We start from the raw sequence: 14,564 nt of genomic DNA on the forward strand, positions 1-14,564 counted from the left end.
GGCTACTGCACCATCCATCCATAACTGAATACCTCTTCAAATTCCGTAGTTCCGTATAGTTGTTATTCCGCATAGCCTAGTTGTTATAGTTGTTTAGAGGTACGCTATCCAGTCACCAAAGAGTAACTCTCATTCCCCGAAGGAACCAAATACATCCTCAATGTAAAATGATACGGGAGGAGACGGTATTACTCGCAAAAGGCACCGACACTTTTGGGTGTTATGGGAGGCGCCTGTGTGGCTCGCACCTCAAACACGAACAGTGCAATGCATTCTGACGTTCAATGCATTCTGACGTTCAATGCATTCTGACGTTTCTCGCGCCCAGAGCTGTGCGGGTTCAGCACCGAGCGAGGAGCTCTGCACAGGATCTTACCGACTGACGTTGACGCATACAAATGCCTGTCGTTTATTAAAAGGTCCACACCGAGCACGGTAGGCTGGGCTACATGCGGATTCGCGTGGACTTGAAGGGTGCCCCAAGGAACCCGTTGCGTAATTTACCAGGGAACTCTGGTGAGCGCATTGTTTTGAAATCCATCAGAGAGGCGACGGGTTGAAGGCTGAGACAAAGAATGCATGTTAAGTTTGAGTCAATGAGTCACATAGCTTAAATCTGCTGAACCAGAAGAAGCTCGAGGTAGCCTGTCACTAGTCTACGAAACTTCATTGGAGAGGGATGCGCATTCCCGTTCGCCTTTAACGAAATCAAGCATATGGTTACGCGCACGCTGTTCTTTATGATGGTTCAGCATAGTCTTTGTACTGTGACTTTATATTTTACAGACTTCACTTCTAAAGGAACTTTATAGGGTATTTTTAGATAAAGCATATTAGGTCTACTTTAACTAGATTGTGTCCTTGCGACCGTGCAAATGCTGGAATGGCTAGTGGTTTCCTGCATCGTAGTCCTGGTGGCCGTTATTTGGCCAGTTTCGAAATACTTCTGTACCGGGAGCCAGCCGGACGCACTTCTCCAGGGGAGCCAGCCGGACGCACTTCTCCAGGGGAGCCAGCCGGACGCACTTCTCCAGGGGAGCCAGCCGGACGCACTTCTCCAGGGGCTCGGAATTTCGCGGCGGCAAACGAAGGAAAGGCTTTCGGAGAGGTGTGTCTCCGACGGTGGGGACGACGGTGCGCAATCTGTCGCTGCTGGGGCAGGTGAGATTGAGAAAGTCTCCTCAGTCGCTCTGATATGCAAGCCCTCCGCGTTGGCCAACTATCTCCTCAAACATTGCCGGACCATCAGCAGTTTCTCGCCGTGCACAGGATGGACTTGGCAGGCAAGTGCATTACTCCAGACCATCTACGGCGCGTGCTGGCCTTACGCGAGCCCGGTGCACTTCGTGCGGGATCACCTACAGTTGAGCGACTATGGACTAGTAGCCCTGGACTGGGCAGTGTCCATGGCCGGTGCATCCTACCACAAACGAAGGAGAACGTCCAGCAACTCCACGAGTCCCATTCTTCTAATCATCCCCAACTCATTTGGCAAAATCACTCGAAATGTTCTGAAGGTAATTGATTAAATGCACTTTTGGCCCACAACAAGTCTTAGACTGTTTTGTATTTTGTATATGCCTACTTGCATGCTTTAGTTTAGGCCTAATCTTACATGCCATTTCACATGCCCACCTGCTCCAGATTTAATTGTTCTCAACTATGTGTTAAACATGTCTGTTCTGGTCTTCATTTTTCTAGGCCTATCTTTCTCAGCCTGAACATACTCTCAAAGAGTGTAGAGCCATAGTAGAACCTTGACCTTACCATTTGACCTTGTCTGGGGGAAAAGGACTACAGATTCAGTTTCGGGTTCTAAAAGGAGCTTTGCCTCTAGAACCCTGTAAATTGCTCAGTTTGAAAATGTAATAATTCTGTGTCCGACCTGAAAAAGGTTCTATCTGTAACCTTTAAAATGTTCCCCAGTGGGACACATATGTTTCTATAGCACATTTTCGGGATGTTACAGTGCTGTTTATGTCTAAAAAGATTTGTAGCCAGTCTCAGGGCACTGATTCAGAATCAGTTGTGAGGTTTTATAACATGCAAAAAAATCACAATATTTATTCTGTACTGATCTATAGCCTACACGTAACTTGATGATGCCCTAATCACTAATCTAATTCACAAAATGTGATCGGCCAACTGGAACTACTTTAATACCTGCATTGACAAAACTCTTGTCAAAACAAGAACCTAGAGGATGAATAAGGAATTAACTTGATAAAGAGAAGTAGTGCAAACCCAAAGAGGAGGAGACAAGTAGATATTGGAGGATAGCGGGGCCCCATTGAAGTTTAGTATTACTTCTACTCACATCTTGGCATGCTGAGGAAGCTAGCAAGAAAACGAAGAGGAGAGCTGTGCCAGCCATTAAAACCAGACCTTCAATTCAATAAATTGATCATGATAATTGAGAGTCGGTTTTACAAGGCTTTCGCTTGGCTGGGTGGGGGCTTTTAAAGTTTCAGAGAGGTTACACGTCAGTGCCCTTTGGCTTTTCAATGAGTCACTCACTGTGCCTATAGCAGCCTAGCTTGTTTCATTCACTCCTGAAAGAAATCCACCCAGGCCTTGACCACTAGTGACAACAATGGAAACCTTTACAGAGCTGATTCAATATCGGCCTGTTAGGAGATAGCACTGAGAACATGAGAGAAAGAGACAGAGGAGAAAAGAGAGAAACAAATGTCATGTATCCTATGACTTACGCACGTTCTGAGAGGTAGAATGAAGAGAGCGAGAGGGAGTGAGACAGACAGACAGAGAAAGAGAGAGAGAGAGAGAGAGAGAGAGAGTGCAGGAAATTGTCAGATGTATCTCTTGTTCTTTATTTTCTGGGTTAGCTCCAAGCATGTTTGTGTGCATAATGATGTCATTTGTGGGCTGTGATTGGGCAGCTTTTCACTGTGGTGCCTCGAGATGTTTTCACAATTCAGACTACTGATGTCAGAGCGGAGAAAGACTTACCACACAGCTTTGTGTGTGTGTGTGTACAGTATGTGTGCTTGTGTGTGTTTGTGTTTGTGTGTGTGTGTGTGTGTGTGTGAGCGAGAGAGAGAGAGAGAGAGAGAGAATATGCATGAGACAGAGAGACAGTGAGGGTCTGTTAGTTGGCTCTTCACGTGTGTGTCTGTGACTGAGAGAAAGAGAGTGAAAAGAGTCATTCAATGCTTTTTCAGAATGATAGATCACTCTGCGTCCCCTCCTCAGACTTCCTTCCTCTGCACCTGAGAAATGATGGATGTGCACACAGCAAAGAACGTTCAGGTGGCATGCTGTGCCCCTGCAGGGGTCCTCGTTTTACTGGTGAAAATCACTGGCTTTGTGACGAGCACGCTACAGATGTTACTCATCATAGTCGATGTTGTGGGTGTATTGGATATTGATATTTACATAACTTGATATTAGCCTCGAAACAACAAAACATTTTGGTTTTGTAGTGTCATTGCACCTACATTATTTTGCTAATGGGTGTCAAGCAGTGGTTTACTTTGCTACAGCAGTCATGTACAGATGTGTTTCAGTATTGAGCCATGATCGTGTTCTATTCTCTCCGTATTATACGTTATAACAAGCCACCTTCCAATTATGACATGTGAGACAATAACAGTATCATAAAGACCAATGATGGCTTATCTATAGAGCTAGTATTATTTCTGACCATGACAGACAGTACAGCTTCCTTTTTGTCATTTATATTTTTGTCCAACAGAGATGATATCGGTAGAATGCATCACAAAGAAAGTACTGTCCACATGTAAACATGTTGTCCCCCACCCATTGTGCATGTTCCCTTGAGATCCCACTATTTTTCCATATAGAAGACCCCTCTATTTTCTGGCTTTGTTTGTTTATAATGAACCAAAGAAAGACAGCATAATGTGTGACTTTATATAGCATGCCGGCAATCTGGAATCGGGAGGCATGACCCTTAGATGCAGCATTCGCTAGTTCTTAAACAAGTCCATGCACCTGTATGGTCAAAAGTCCTATAATGAATGTTGAAATACAGACATATCTAGCGCTACTAAACACCTCAAGCTCTACTCTCTGCGGATGTAGAAAGTTCATGGTTTCCTAGGTAAACTTGTCTGAGACTATACTGAGACACCAAGCATAGTTTTTGATGTAAAAATCTAAATGTCCTTGTCAATGGAAAAATGCATAGGAAAGGCGCTGCTTTCGTGGTGGATTCTGGTACTACTGGAGGACTGACAGACTCACTCACTGACAACGTGACACCGGCCAAACTAAAGTCCCCCCCCTTCGGCTGTCGCCGGGTGGGGGACAATTACTGTGTAATCTGCAACAGGGAATGTGACCGAACGTCCTAGCCCAAATTAATCAAATCAGCCCAACCTCACCAAGCCTATTCAATTTCAATTCAACAACAGATTTCATGCGCAAAACAAAAACAGTTATTGTAAATGGAATTCAAATAATGTACAAGATAATTCTATGAAGAAACAATCCAATAAAAGCAACAGAAGCATTAAGAAAACAAAACACATTAACTAATTTAATTTAATTTTACTCAAAATATGCCCAATGGATTTGCACTCACAGGTGACCGAGAGAGGTTCTACTGCTGATTCCTTCCTGGCGCTTCTTTACCCACTCCCTGCTGCTGCCACACACAACATAGAAGTCAACTGTGGTATAAACATGACCCATGTACAGTATGTGTGTCTTGGACACTATTCACAGCACCTCTGCAGCCCAGAGATGCTCTCTCCTGGTGAACTCTTATCTGAGTGTGAATTTTACAACCCAATGTCCAGACACCAAGTTGTGTATAAAGTAATCTGTAACACAACAACACTGAAAATAAGGACATCATCAATTTTGTGTAACACTACAATATTTGACAACTAATAGGTCAGATTCAGAAGTGTAAAACTAGTGTGTCAGATCTGATGGTGACCTTGGAGTTGAAATGTTAGTCTAGCCTACTAAATGTTGTTGGCAAACAACCCAGAAGAATGAGTTACAGAATTTTCCTCCACACGTTTGATAAGATAAAATACTCAGAGCAGTTGATTAGTATAGATCAAAATTCTGAAAGGAAAGGAATCCTGTTCAACTTGTGTGATGACGTCCCGTACAAACACAGGTTGACATGAGTATGACATAATGTGTAGGCTACTGACAAGTCAAGTTCTAATGGCTTTGGTTATGCTACACAATGGCTTGTGAATATTTTTAGCGGACTGTCGTGTGTGTGAGGAATGTGACAGTGTGTGTGTGTGTGTTTGTGTGTGTGCAGGTGTGTATCTTTCATCAGAGCAATAGGAATTCCTCATAACCTCGAGACAACCCTCAGGGAAAACTACTAGAAAGTCATAATCTGCGTCTTTGGATTCCCTGCTCTTTGAAGAAAACTTGATGAACTTATGAAGCCTTATAAACTGCTGTCATAGCATTTTGTATTGGTATGGTGCTATTAAGGTTCTTAAAAATGATGCTTTAAAAATGACCAAACTCACACTGCCTCTTAGTGCATATCCCTATTGTAATTTCAAGATTTTTTGGTGCGATGTTATGTCAAATACTTGAACAGTAAATTGGCTGTGGTAGAGACAAGAGCTGTTATGAGCGCTTGCTTATACAGTAGTAAATCATAACATGAATCCATTATCCTCATCCGCTCTGCAAATGAGAAGAAGCCGCCATGTGATTCTGATTTATTTACACTGTGTATACAGGATGAAGCCATTTCACAGGTGGTTTTACCACAGCCTTATTTCTAAACAGATATGAATCCATTCCTGTCCATTTTATCCAGGAATTTAAACTCAGAATTGTCTATAAGAATGTACAATGCAAAACAATATTTTTTGGAAATAGAACTGACCCCCTTACTCAGATTCATATTTGTTTTCTACCACCATGATGCTTCAATTCACTCACTCACACTAAATATGAAGGGGTGAATGAATAGGCGTCTTGAACAAGGTGCCCAACACTACAGCATTCCCCAATCTCTTTGTGAATTTCCCAGGGCCCTCTTACAGACCCATAAAGACAGATGGCTACAATACAGACGATGCCAGCAGCGCTCTCTGTCTGACTGTAGCTTTCTCATGTGTAACTCCTCAGTCACGGTAGGCTGCGCCTCTCAGAGCTGCCTGGTTAGAGAGTGGCCAGCTCTAGTGAATTTAATCAATTCAATTCTTTTTTTAAACTCTTGAATGCTTTTATATGGTGAGCTTTCTCTGTACCTGGCAATCAGATTCTATTGTATATCAGTATATGGTGTGTTGAACAATGCCTTCTGATGAGCTCCATCGTGAATAGAAACTATTGTTATTCTTGACTGTCAAGATTCTAATGTACTTAGATCCACTGATTTCTACCTCGGTTTTTTTCTTTTCATTTCTTTCTGTCAGTACTGGTGGCACAGGTAATCAACAAACAAAATGGGTCTGTTGTGGTTTATCGTCTGCTACAAGACTTTACCAAGGCCTTACCCTGACCCTTCACCTCTGCCCCCCCAGCTCTGCGAGGTGGCGCTCTCCCACGGCTACCTCCCCGTGGTCTTCAATCGCCGCAGCCACAACGCCACGCCCCTCACCACCCTCAAACTGCAGCAGTTCGGCGACCCCGCTGACCTCCGGGAGGCCGTGCGCTACATACGTTACCGCCAGCCGGCCGGGCGCCTGTACGCCGTCAGCGAGAGCACGGGCTCAGGCCTGCTGCTGTCCTATCTGGGGGAGTGCGGCTCGTCCAGCTACGTGACGGCGGCCGGCTGCCTCTCGCCAGTGTTCCGCTGCCAGAGCTGGTTCGAAGGAGGGCTGCGCTGGCCCCTGCAGTGGGTGGCTGTGGTCTACCAGAAGATGTGCCTCAGCAGGTGAGCGAAGGGGGATGTAAATAGAGGGAGAGACTGTGTGTGTGTGTGTGTGTGTGTGTGTGTGTGTGTGTGTGAGAGAGAGAGAGAGAGGGACAGAGAGAGAGAGAGAGAGAGAGGGAGAACCTTCAAAACACCATTAAAAGATACATTCTAGCAGGTGGGATATGGTAGAGGAGTATGGGAGAGAAGAAGAGGGGGATGGAGAAATATTGACTGTGTGTGTGTGTGTGTGTGTGTGTGTGTGTGTGTGTGTGTGTGTGTGTGTGTGTGTGTGTGTGTGTGTATGCAGATGGCACCTGCGTGTGCACTGTGCAGATGGCTTACAGACAGAGGACAGAGAAATAGTTAAGACAGAAGGTACTGAGAGAGAGAGTGTGTGTGTATGTACTGTATGTATGTTCTTCTATGTGTGTGTGTGTGTTTGTTTGTCTGTGTGTGTGTGCCTGTGTGTACGTGTGGGAAGAGGGATGAGCCAGACCAGGTATTCTCACCATTAAAGTGACGTATCGTGACAGATAACAGAGAAGGAAGCTGGGCAGACAAAGAAAGGCTGACTGTGAATGAAAGAAAACAGAACAGATGATGAAAGAGCAAGTCCACCACTGTCATATATACAGCTTGCAAGAACAGATGAAGATAATCATGTATCCATGGATACCGGTGGCCAGTGAACAGTAGTTGTATTGATCTTTTAGGCCAACGTGACCTAAGAAGGGTTTTTTATAATCAATACTAAGAAAGGGGTTGAGAGCCATGTAGCTCATCAATATTGATTAACGGACTATTTGTGTGTGTGTGTGTGTGTGTGTGTGTGTGTGTGTGTGTGTGTGTGTGTGTGTGCATCACTCTGATGACTTGCCTAGGTACCGGACAGTGCTGGGAGAGACCGTACACACAGATACCCTGTTCTCCAGCTGCTCTCTACGCGTTCTGGAGGAAGCGCTGTTCTGCCAGTCCAGCCCTAAAGTTGCGCTTGATCCTGCAGTGTCTTCCTCTGTACCAACAGGGGGCAGCACCAGCAATAGCAACAATGCTGCCTGGGAGGCCTACTGGGAACGCAACGAGCCTCTAAGGGACGTGGACGAAGTTGCCATCCCAGTGCTCAGCATTTGTGCCCAGGATGACCCCATCAGGGGAGACCCCCGGTCCACGCTACCCCTGGAACTCTTCGAAAGCAACCCCCACTTCTTCCTGCTGCTGACCGGCCGAGGGGGTCACTGCGGCTTCTCCACCCAGCCAGAAGGCGGCACCGGTGGGGCGGGTGGTGGTGCTGGGACCCCTGGGACCAGCTGGAGCCACCGGGCTCTGCTCGAGTTTTTCCGGGCGACCACAGACTTCTTTGCGGCGGAGGAGCGGGCCAAACAGCAGGCGGCGAGGAGGCGGGGCTTGGGGGGCGCCGGCGGGGGGAGGACTTTCCGTCATCGGAGCGTCAGCACCTGTAAGAGACTTCCTGCTTGCTCCCATAACATCCACGCCATCTATAACTGGCAGAGGTCCTACACACGATGAGCACCTAGCGTCTGATAATGGACATTCAATACATGATAATGACTGGTGTTTGGAAGAGCTTTCAAAGTGCTCTAAGTGCTTTGTATTGCAAGGAGAGACTTCACATTCACTATCAATGGGCATACTGTACCTTGACCGAGGTAATGCCTACTAGGCTGTTATTATGGAAAATGGCCGCAGTAATACTGTAGAAGCACTGATAAGAATGTTTTAAAAGCTGTCCCAGTTGAACCAGACAGAGAACGAGAGAGAAGGGTAAGAGTTCTTATCCTGAAGCAGCATTCGGTTACACAACACACAATATCCTTAGAGAGAGTAATGCAGTCGTATATGACCTTTACCTGTAATTCAACTCATGTCCCAATGTGTAGCAGAGCAGAAGCGACCCGTTGTTTGGGGTTCCTCATTTTGTTTCTTCTTGTGTGACAGTTAATGGGAGGCAGAGTGACATGGTGGGATCTAGCAAAGGAAATATAGGAGCTGCTGGTTGGATCCAAATCTTCCCTATGAAGAAGGCTATTATTAAGAATATTATGCAAGCCTATTATGGTTAGGAACTAAGAGAAACTAACCACACACCACACAGACGATATAAAGCTTTGGTTGTAAACTATATGTTGTGTTATAATGTCTCATGCAGTCTTATAATACTCCATTGCCTGGTGGGAGAGTCCTACCCCTTGGGCATGTTGGCTTGGTACTGTAGGCAGCATTGCTTTGTGATTGTAGCATCATGATGATGCGATAACGTCATGGCAACATTACCTACAATGTCACAATATTTAAATGATTAATGAGTACAGTTGTTCTTCATCATCTAGTTAAATAACTTCCTATTGGAAATGCCAACATTCCTCATCACTGCCGTTTTTATATGATGATCCAATCATCTTAGAGAGGAACGCATGTGTAATGGTGTCATGATGCTTTACTAAACTGGGTGGAACTGCTTTGTGGGTTTTTCACATCTTGTAATTCAAACTGTTGACTGTAAAAGGAAGGTACACAAAGAAAATTTACTTGCCAGTTTTTTTTTTGTTAAAAGGTTATTTCTGTACTTTTTGACCATGTTATGCTCCTTTAAATGTGTTAAATTATGTGATTGGTTAATGGAACAATGTATTAAAATAGATGACAAAGATTTGTTGTGTTGATGTTTTGAGCAGACATGGGTAGATAGGGCTAGGCTGTAGGCTGTAGGCTACTTTGTGAAAGAGACCATTCTTGCGGGCAATTTAAACTACAGTAAATCATTTCTAGCAAACAATATTTCTGCAACCAAAGTAAAGACTTTATCTCTGTGATACACGCCTGTGAACCACAGTAGTTGCTCTTGTATGAGGACCAAATCCATGAGGAGTTTATCCCCATAGACACCCCTAAAATAGTTTTGTGCCCAGGCACTGTCTCTGCTTGTGTGTGTGTGTGTGTGTGTGTGTGTGTTGGTGAGTGTCTTTATGCATGTGTGTGTCTGTGTGGCCTGTGTTTTGATGAGATGTCCACCACCAGTGGGTGTCTCTGCAGACCCTAATCCAGGCAGACAGCTGGATCACTTGGACATTGGAGTCCCTCCCTCTGGAACATTCAGCTAGTCACATTTTACACGACACCTGCTGTATAGTCAATGGTAACAGCAATGTAATCATTTGAATGATTAAAATCCTTGATTAAAGCCTTTAAAAGACATTAATCAACTGAAAAATTGATTGTATGTGTCTTATCTAATAATTCCAAATGGACTGGATATGATAGGCATTGAGAGGGGATAGGTATTGAATAGAGATTTTAATTAAAGTAGCCTTTAGTTAATATATTGGTTTGATTACAATAGGCTAATTTATCCTACTACTGGAATGAATATATACAGTACTTGGGTATAAAACGTGTTCTTTCATGGTAACTATTTTGAATATGCTATATAATTGCCTTGTAGCGGGGAAACAATTATAGGTAACTATATGATGGTGATAATTATATATTTTTGAGAACATGGTGATATGATAAAATTATATATTTTTGAGAACACGCACGCTCTGTCAACATGATGTTGAGCACTGTGTCCATGCATGGCACAGTGCTATTCCCTTGACAGCTCGGAATATGTCAAACCCTGCTCAGGGCCATGTGCATGTTTATCTATCCATAAAGATAAAATCAAGTCATAATTAATATTTAGTGCCCACATGTGTTACTGTAGCTACAAGTACAATGAACACAATAGAGTATTATACAAACACGGCGGGTATAGGCTGCCTGTTCTGTTTTGTGGTTAATTTTTCTAAATTGCTAAATGTCAACAACAAGAGACAGGGCCTTCACACAATGAAGGGGAAGGTAGCCTTTAGAAAGTTCAGCTCAATTAAGCCGATAAGATTGGATTGCCCTTTACGGCTTACTTGCATTCAAGCCTCAATGTCTGCCTCAGCAATCACTGACTCGAATTTAATTTGCACTCGATTGATATTTCAATAAGTTGAGCTGATAACCTCTCCATTGCTGTGTAATACATTGTTAACACTTTACAATAAGGTAGCCTACTCACAAAATGTGAGTAGTTACTGATTAACTATGAATCCATGATTGTATAGTAGATAATGATGTGTTACTAGGGAACAGACTGGGGACTACTATGGTAGTTATTGAGGAATGAATGTGGACCGATTGATGCTTTAATGAGTAGTTACTGATCCATCCATGAATCCATGACTGTAAATTTGGGGAACGGACGGGCAGGTGGGTGGGTAGACAGTGGACGGGCCGACCATGCACTTCTAGTCTAGCCACCAGATGCTACTGCGCAGGATTGAAACAGCCATATCTCCGCGTGGAAAGGTCACAGAGACACGCGGGTTGGACTGACAGAAAGGTCTTGATGTAATGGACACAGAAATACCAAACATGTCCTGCTAAAAGGCACATGACAGCCCGATCGGAGTTTGCCAAACGGCACCAAGTGGACTCTCAAACCACGAGAATCAAGATTCTCTGGTCTGATGAAACCAAAATTTAACTTTTTGGTCTGAAAACCAAGCGTCACATCTGGAGGAAACCAGGCACGGCTCATCAAAAGGGGAAAAAATTGCAACAGAAATGATTTCAACTGTTTTAGTGTCATACATGTTTTTTTTTATAACATATCAAAAGTCCCCCAAAATCCCAGTGGTGGAAAGTAATGAAAAATGCAGATAAAGGTATGTGACAAATATCACATTTCAATTTTTTTCCTATGTAAAAAAAATGATTTATGCATGTTTTCTTGTCTGATGTCCACACAACACTGTCCTCAGTCAACCAGAAACTATATAGGATGCATCACAGTGCATATACATAAATATATTTTTAATTCTATTGGCATTTGGTGAAGAGAAAAGGAGTGAATCTCACACATATTGCAACAGAAAATCTGATGTGTATTAATCAAATAGCTCAAGAGTCTAGAACCCTGGAGAGATCAGAAGAACCCTGGAGAGAACAGTCTACAACCCTGGAGAACAGTCTACAGCACTGTAGAGAACAGTAGAACCCTGGAGAGGACAGTCTACAACCCTGGAGAACAGTCTACAGCCCTGTAGAGAACAGTAGAACCCTGGAGAGGACAGTCTACAACCCTGGAGAACAGACTACAGCCCTGTAGAGAACAGTAGAACTCAGGAGAGGACAGTCTGAGACGTAGAACCGTCCATAGCAGAGCAGCCAGGTGCTAGAGGGTCCACTTCAGATACCTGTGGGAGAAAATCACACACACGCGTGCGCGCACACACAATTAAACGATTAGAGGGTCCACTTCAGGAGAGAAGAACATGAGCAGGATGATAATAATCATAATAATAATAATAACAATAATAATAGTATAATAAGAGTCTCAACACAACATAGAATGTCTGGCCAAATAACATGTAGGCTATGATGTAAATGACAATTCCCCTTTTCTCAAGAGAATACTTGGAAAATAAATAAAACTGACTAATAAACTAAACATTTCTTCTTAAGATGGCTAGTTGTCCTTGTGCTGCATCATAAAATATTGGTCCTTGCCTAAAATACCATCAAACAGAAAGACTTATAATAGGAATCATATTTGAGGCAAATGGTGTAACTGGTTACACCATTTGTTTAAAAGTAAAGTAACAATTTTAAAGTAAAATACTTGTTTTTATGATAAAGATCAATAATCAATGTTTTTCACTGGTTATTCAATTTTCCGCTGGTTGCACCATTTGACATGTAAACCTAATCATACCTGACCATACCATAAAATGTCAAATTATCTCAATATTTCTAAGAGAGTTACTAACCTTAACATGCAACCATGAAGAGCAGAGAGGGGTCCTTCTCTGTGATACATTTCCTACAAATGCCTGGACTATATGGACATCAGACAAGAAAACATTTTTTTACATAGGGGTCAATGGGAAATGATGGCATCATCTATTTGAGCATTTTCAATACTTTCCACCACTGGGGTTTGGGGGACTTTTGATATGTTATAAAGAACATATTTATGAGACAAAAACAGTTGAAACCATTTCTGTTGCAATTTGTTCAAGGTTATGTCATAAAATGCCTAGACTATAATACCATCCCTACAGTGAAGCATGGCGGTCTCATTTGTTATTTAGCAGGATTACACAAAAACTACCAGAGCGATTTTCACAAAACTCGGTGGAAGGGTGTAGCATGGGCTAACATACAGTAGAACCCATTACATTTTGGGGCGGATACAAATTACTGGGCTGATTCATGGATTAAAAGAAAACAAAATGTGGCCATACTGTCAGCACTGCGCCATAGTGTCCCAAGATGTCCAGCAGATGGCGGCAGAGTGCACCGTACTTGGATTTTGTGGACTGATTTGGGCTTGGCTCACCCTAAGTGGGTTCACCTGTTTGGTTGCTGATTGCATGCACCTGTATTTAAGAGGTGTCTGTGTTTTGCCATGCATTCGAGCCTCATATGTTTCTAGGAGACTCCTGTACCTTTGTTACCCTTTGTGGGACCTTCTTTTGGATTAAAGCAAGTTTGTTTTTGGCTCCTATGCTCAGCGTCCTGTACTTAAACTCAGTACTCTTAAGTTAGCATCGTGACAGTAGGCTCGAATCGTCAACATGAGTTTAACAGGCGCTGAAGGAGCGGACATCAGCCTATCCCAAGTGCTCGGAGCTTTGAAGACCCAAGGATCCTCAATCCAGCAGATCCAGACCTGGATAACACAGCAAATGCATCAACAGAACCCCCCAGGCGGCAAGACATTCCTTCAGAAACCGGAGCGGTATGATGGCATCCCAGAGACCTGTCAGGGATTTTTGACTCAATGTGACCTGTTTTTTGTTATGCAGCCAGATCAGTTCCCCTCAGAAAGAGCTAAGGTCGCTTTTATGATTTCTCTGCTCTCAGGTAAAACTCTAGTGTGGGCTACTGCCCTGTGGGAGGCTAGTTCCCCACTTTGTGCTAATGCAGCAGAGTTCTCTAAAGCACTACGCCAGGTTTTCAACCATCCTGTGAGTGGCAGAGAAGCAGCACGCCGCATCAGCACGCTCCGCCAAGGGGCCAGAGCCGTTTCTGAGTATGCTATAGAATTCCGCACCTTGGCAGCTGAGAGTAAATGGAACAATGAAGCACTTTTGACCACTTTTTATAACGGCCTGTCTGAGGCGGTCAAAGATGATTTGGCTAGTCGGGAGTGGGGTGCCACTTTAGATGAGCTCATTACCACCTCTATCTGCCTCGATCAGCGCATACGCGAAAGGAGGCGTGAGCGCAGGCTCCCCAACTCCGCACAGCCCCAAGTGTGTTCGCCACAGAGCGCGTCAGCTCCCGCTGCTCAGCCCACTCAAGCGGAGGCTATGGAGATAGGCAGGTACCGCATCACACCTGCTGAAAGAGAGCGTCGCCGCAGAGAGAGATGCTGTCTTTACTGCGGTGAGGCTGGTCATTACAGAGACCGATGCCCCCAGCTGCAGGGAAACGAAAACGCTCATTAGGGGAAGGGGACAGCTTAGTGAGCAGTTTGGTCCGATCTCAGTCCCCCAACCCAGCTAAGCGCCTATCCCTGAGTGCTCAACTCACCTGGACCCCAGAGAACCCTGAGAACATCCCAATCACTGTGCTGATCGATTCCGGTTCAGAGGAGAATCTGATGAACTCTGCTCTGGTCACACGCCTCGGTCTACCGGTCATGGCTCTTCCCAATCCTGTGAGAATA

General features: G+C 44.1%; 1 protein-coding gene across 1 annotated transcript; it reads left to right on the forward strand.

Moving 5' to 3' along the window:
* Positions 1-302: 302 nt before the first annotated feature.
* Positions 303-9,503, forward strand: abhd15a (abhydrolase domain containing 15a). Its single transcript, XM_084446501.1, has 3 exons — positions 303-1,517; positions 6,501-6,853; positions 7,717-9,503. Exons 1-3 carry the CDS (start codon positions 876-878, stop codon positions 8,360-8,362), a joined length of 1,641 nt encoding a protein of 546 aa, XP_084302627.1. The 5' UTR covers positions 303-875; the 3' UTR covers positions 8,363-9,503.
* Positions 9,504-14,564: the final 5,061 nt, after the last annotated feature.

The sequence above is a fragment of the Borostomias antarcticus genome, assembly GCF_949987555.1.
Source record: "Borostomias antarcticus genome assembly, chromosome: 1".
NCBI classification, from domain to species: Eukaryota; Metazoa; Chordata; class Actinopteri; order Stomiiformes; family Stomiidae; genus Borostomias; species Borostomias antarcticus.

Coding starts and splice junctions, on each gene's coding strand:
- abhd15a (XM_084446501.1), top strand. CDS start 876: ATGCTGGAATGGCTAGTGGTTTCCTGCATCGTAGTCCTGGTGGCCGTT. Junction 1,518..6,500: donor TCACTCGAAATGTTCTGAAG/GTAATTGATTAA, acceptor CTGCCCCCCCAG/CTCTGCGAGGTGGCGCTCTC. Junction 6,854..7,716: donor CAGAAGATGTGCCTCAGCAG/GTGAGCGAAGGG, acceptor TGACTTGCCTAG/GTACCGGACAGTGCTGGGAG.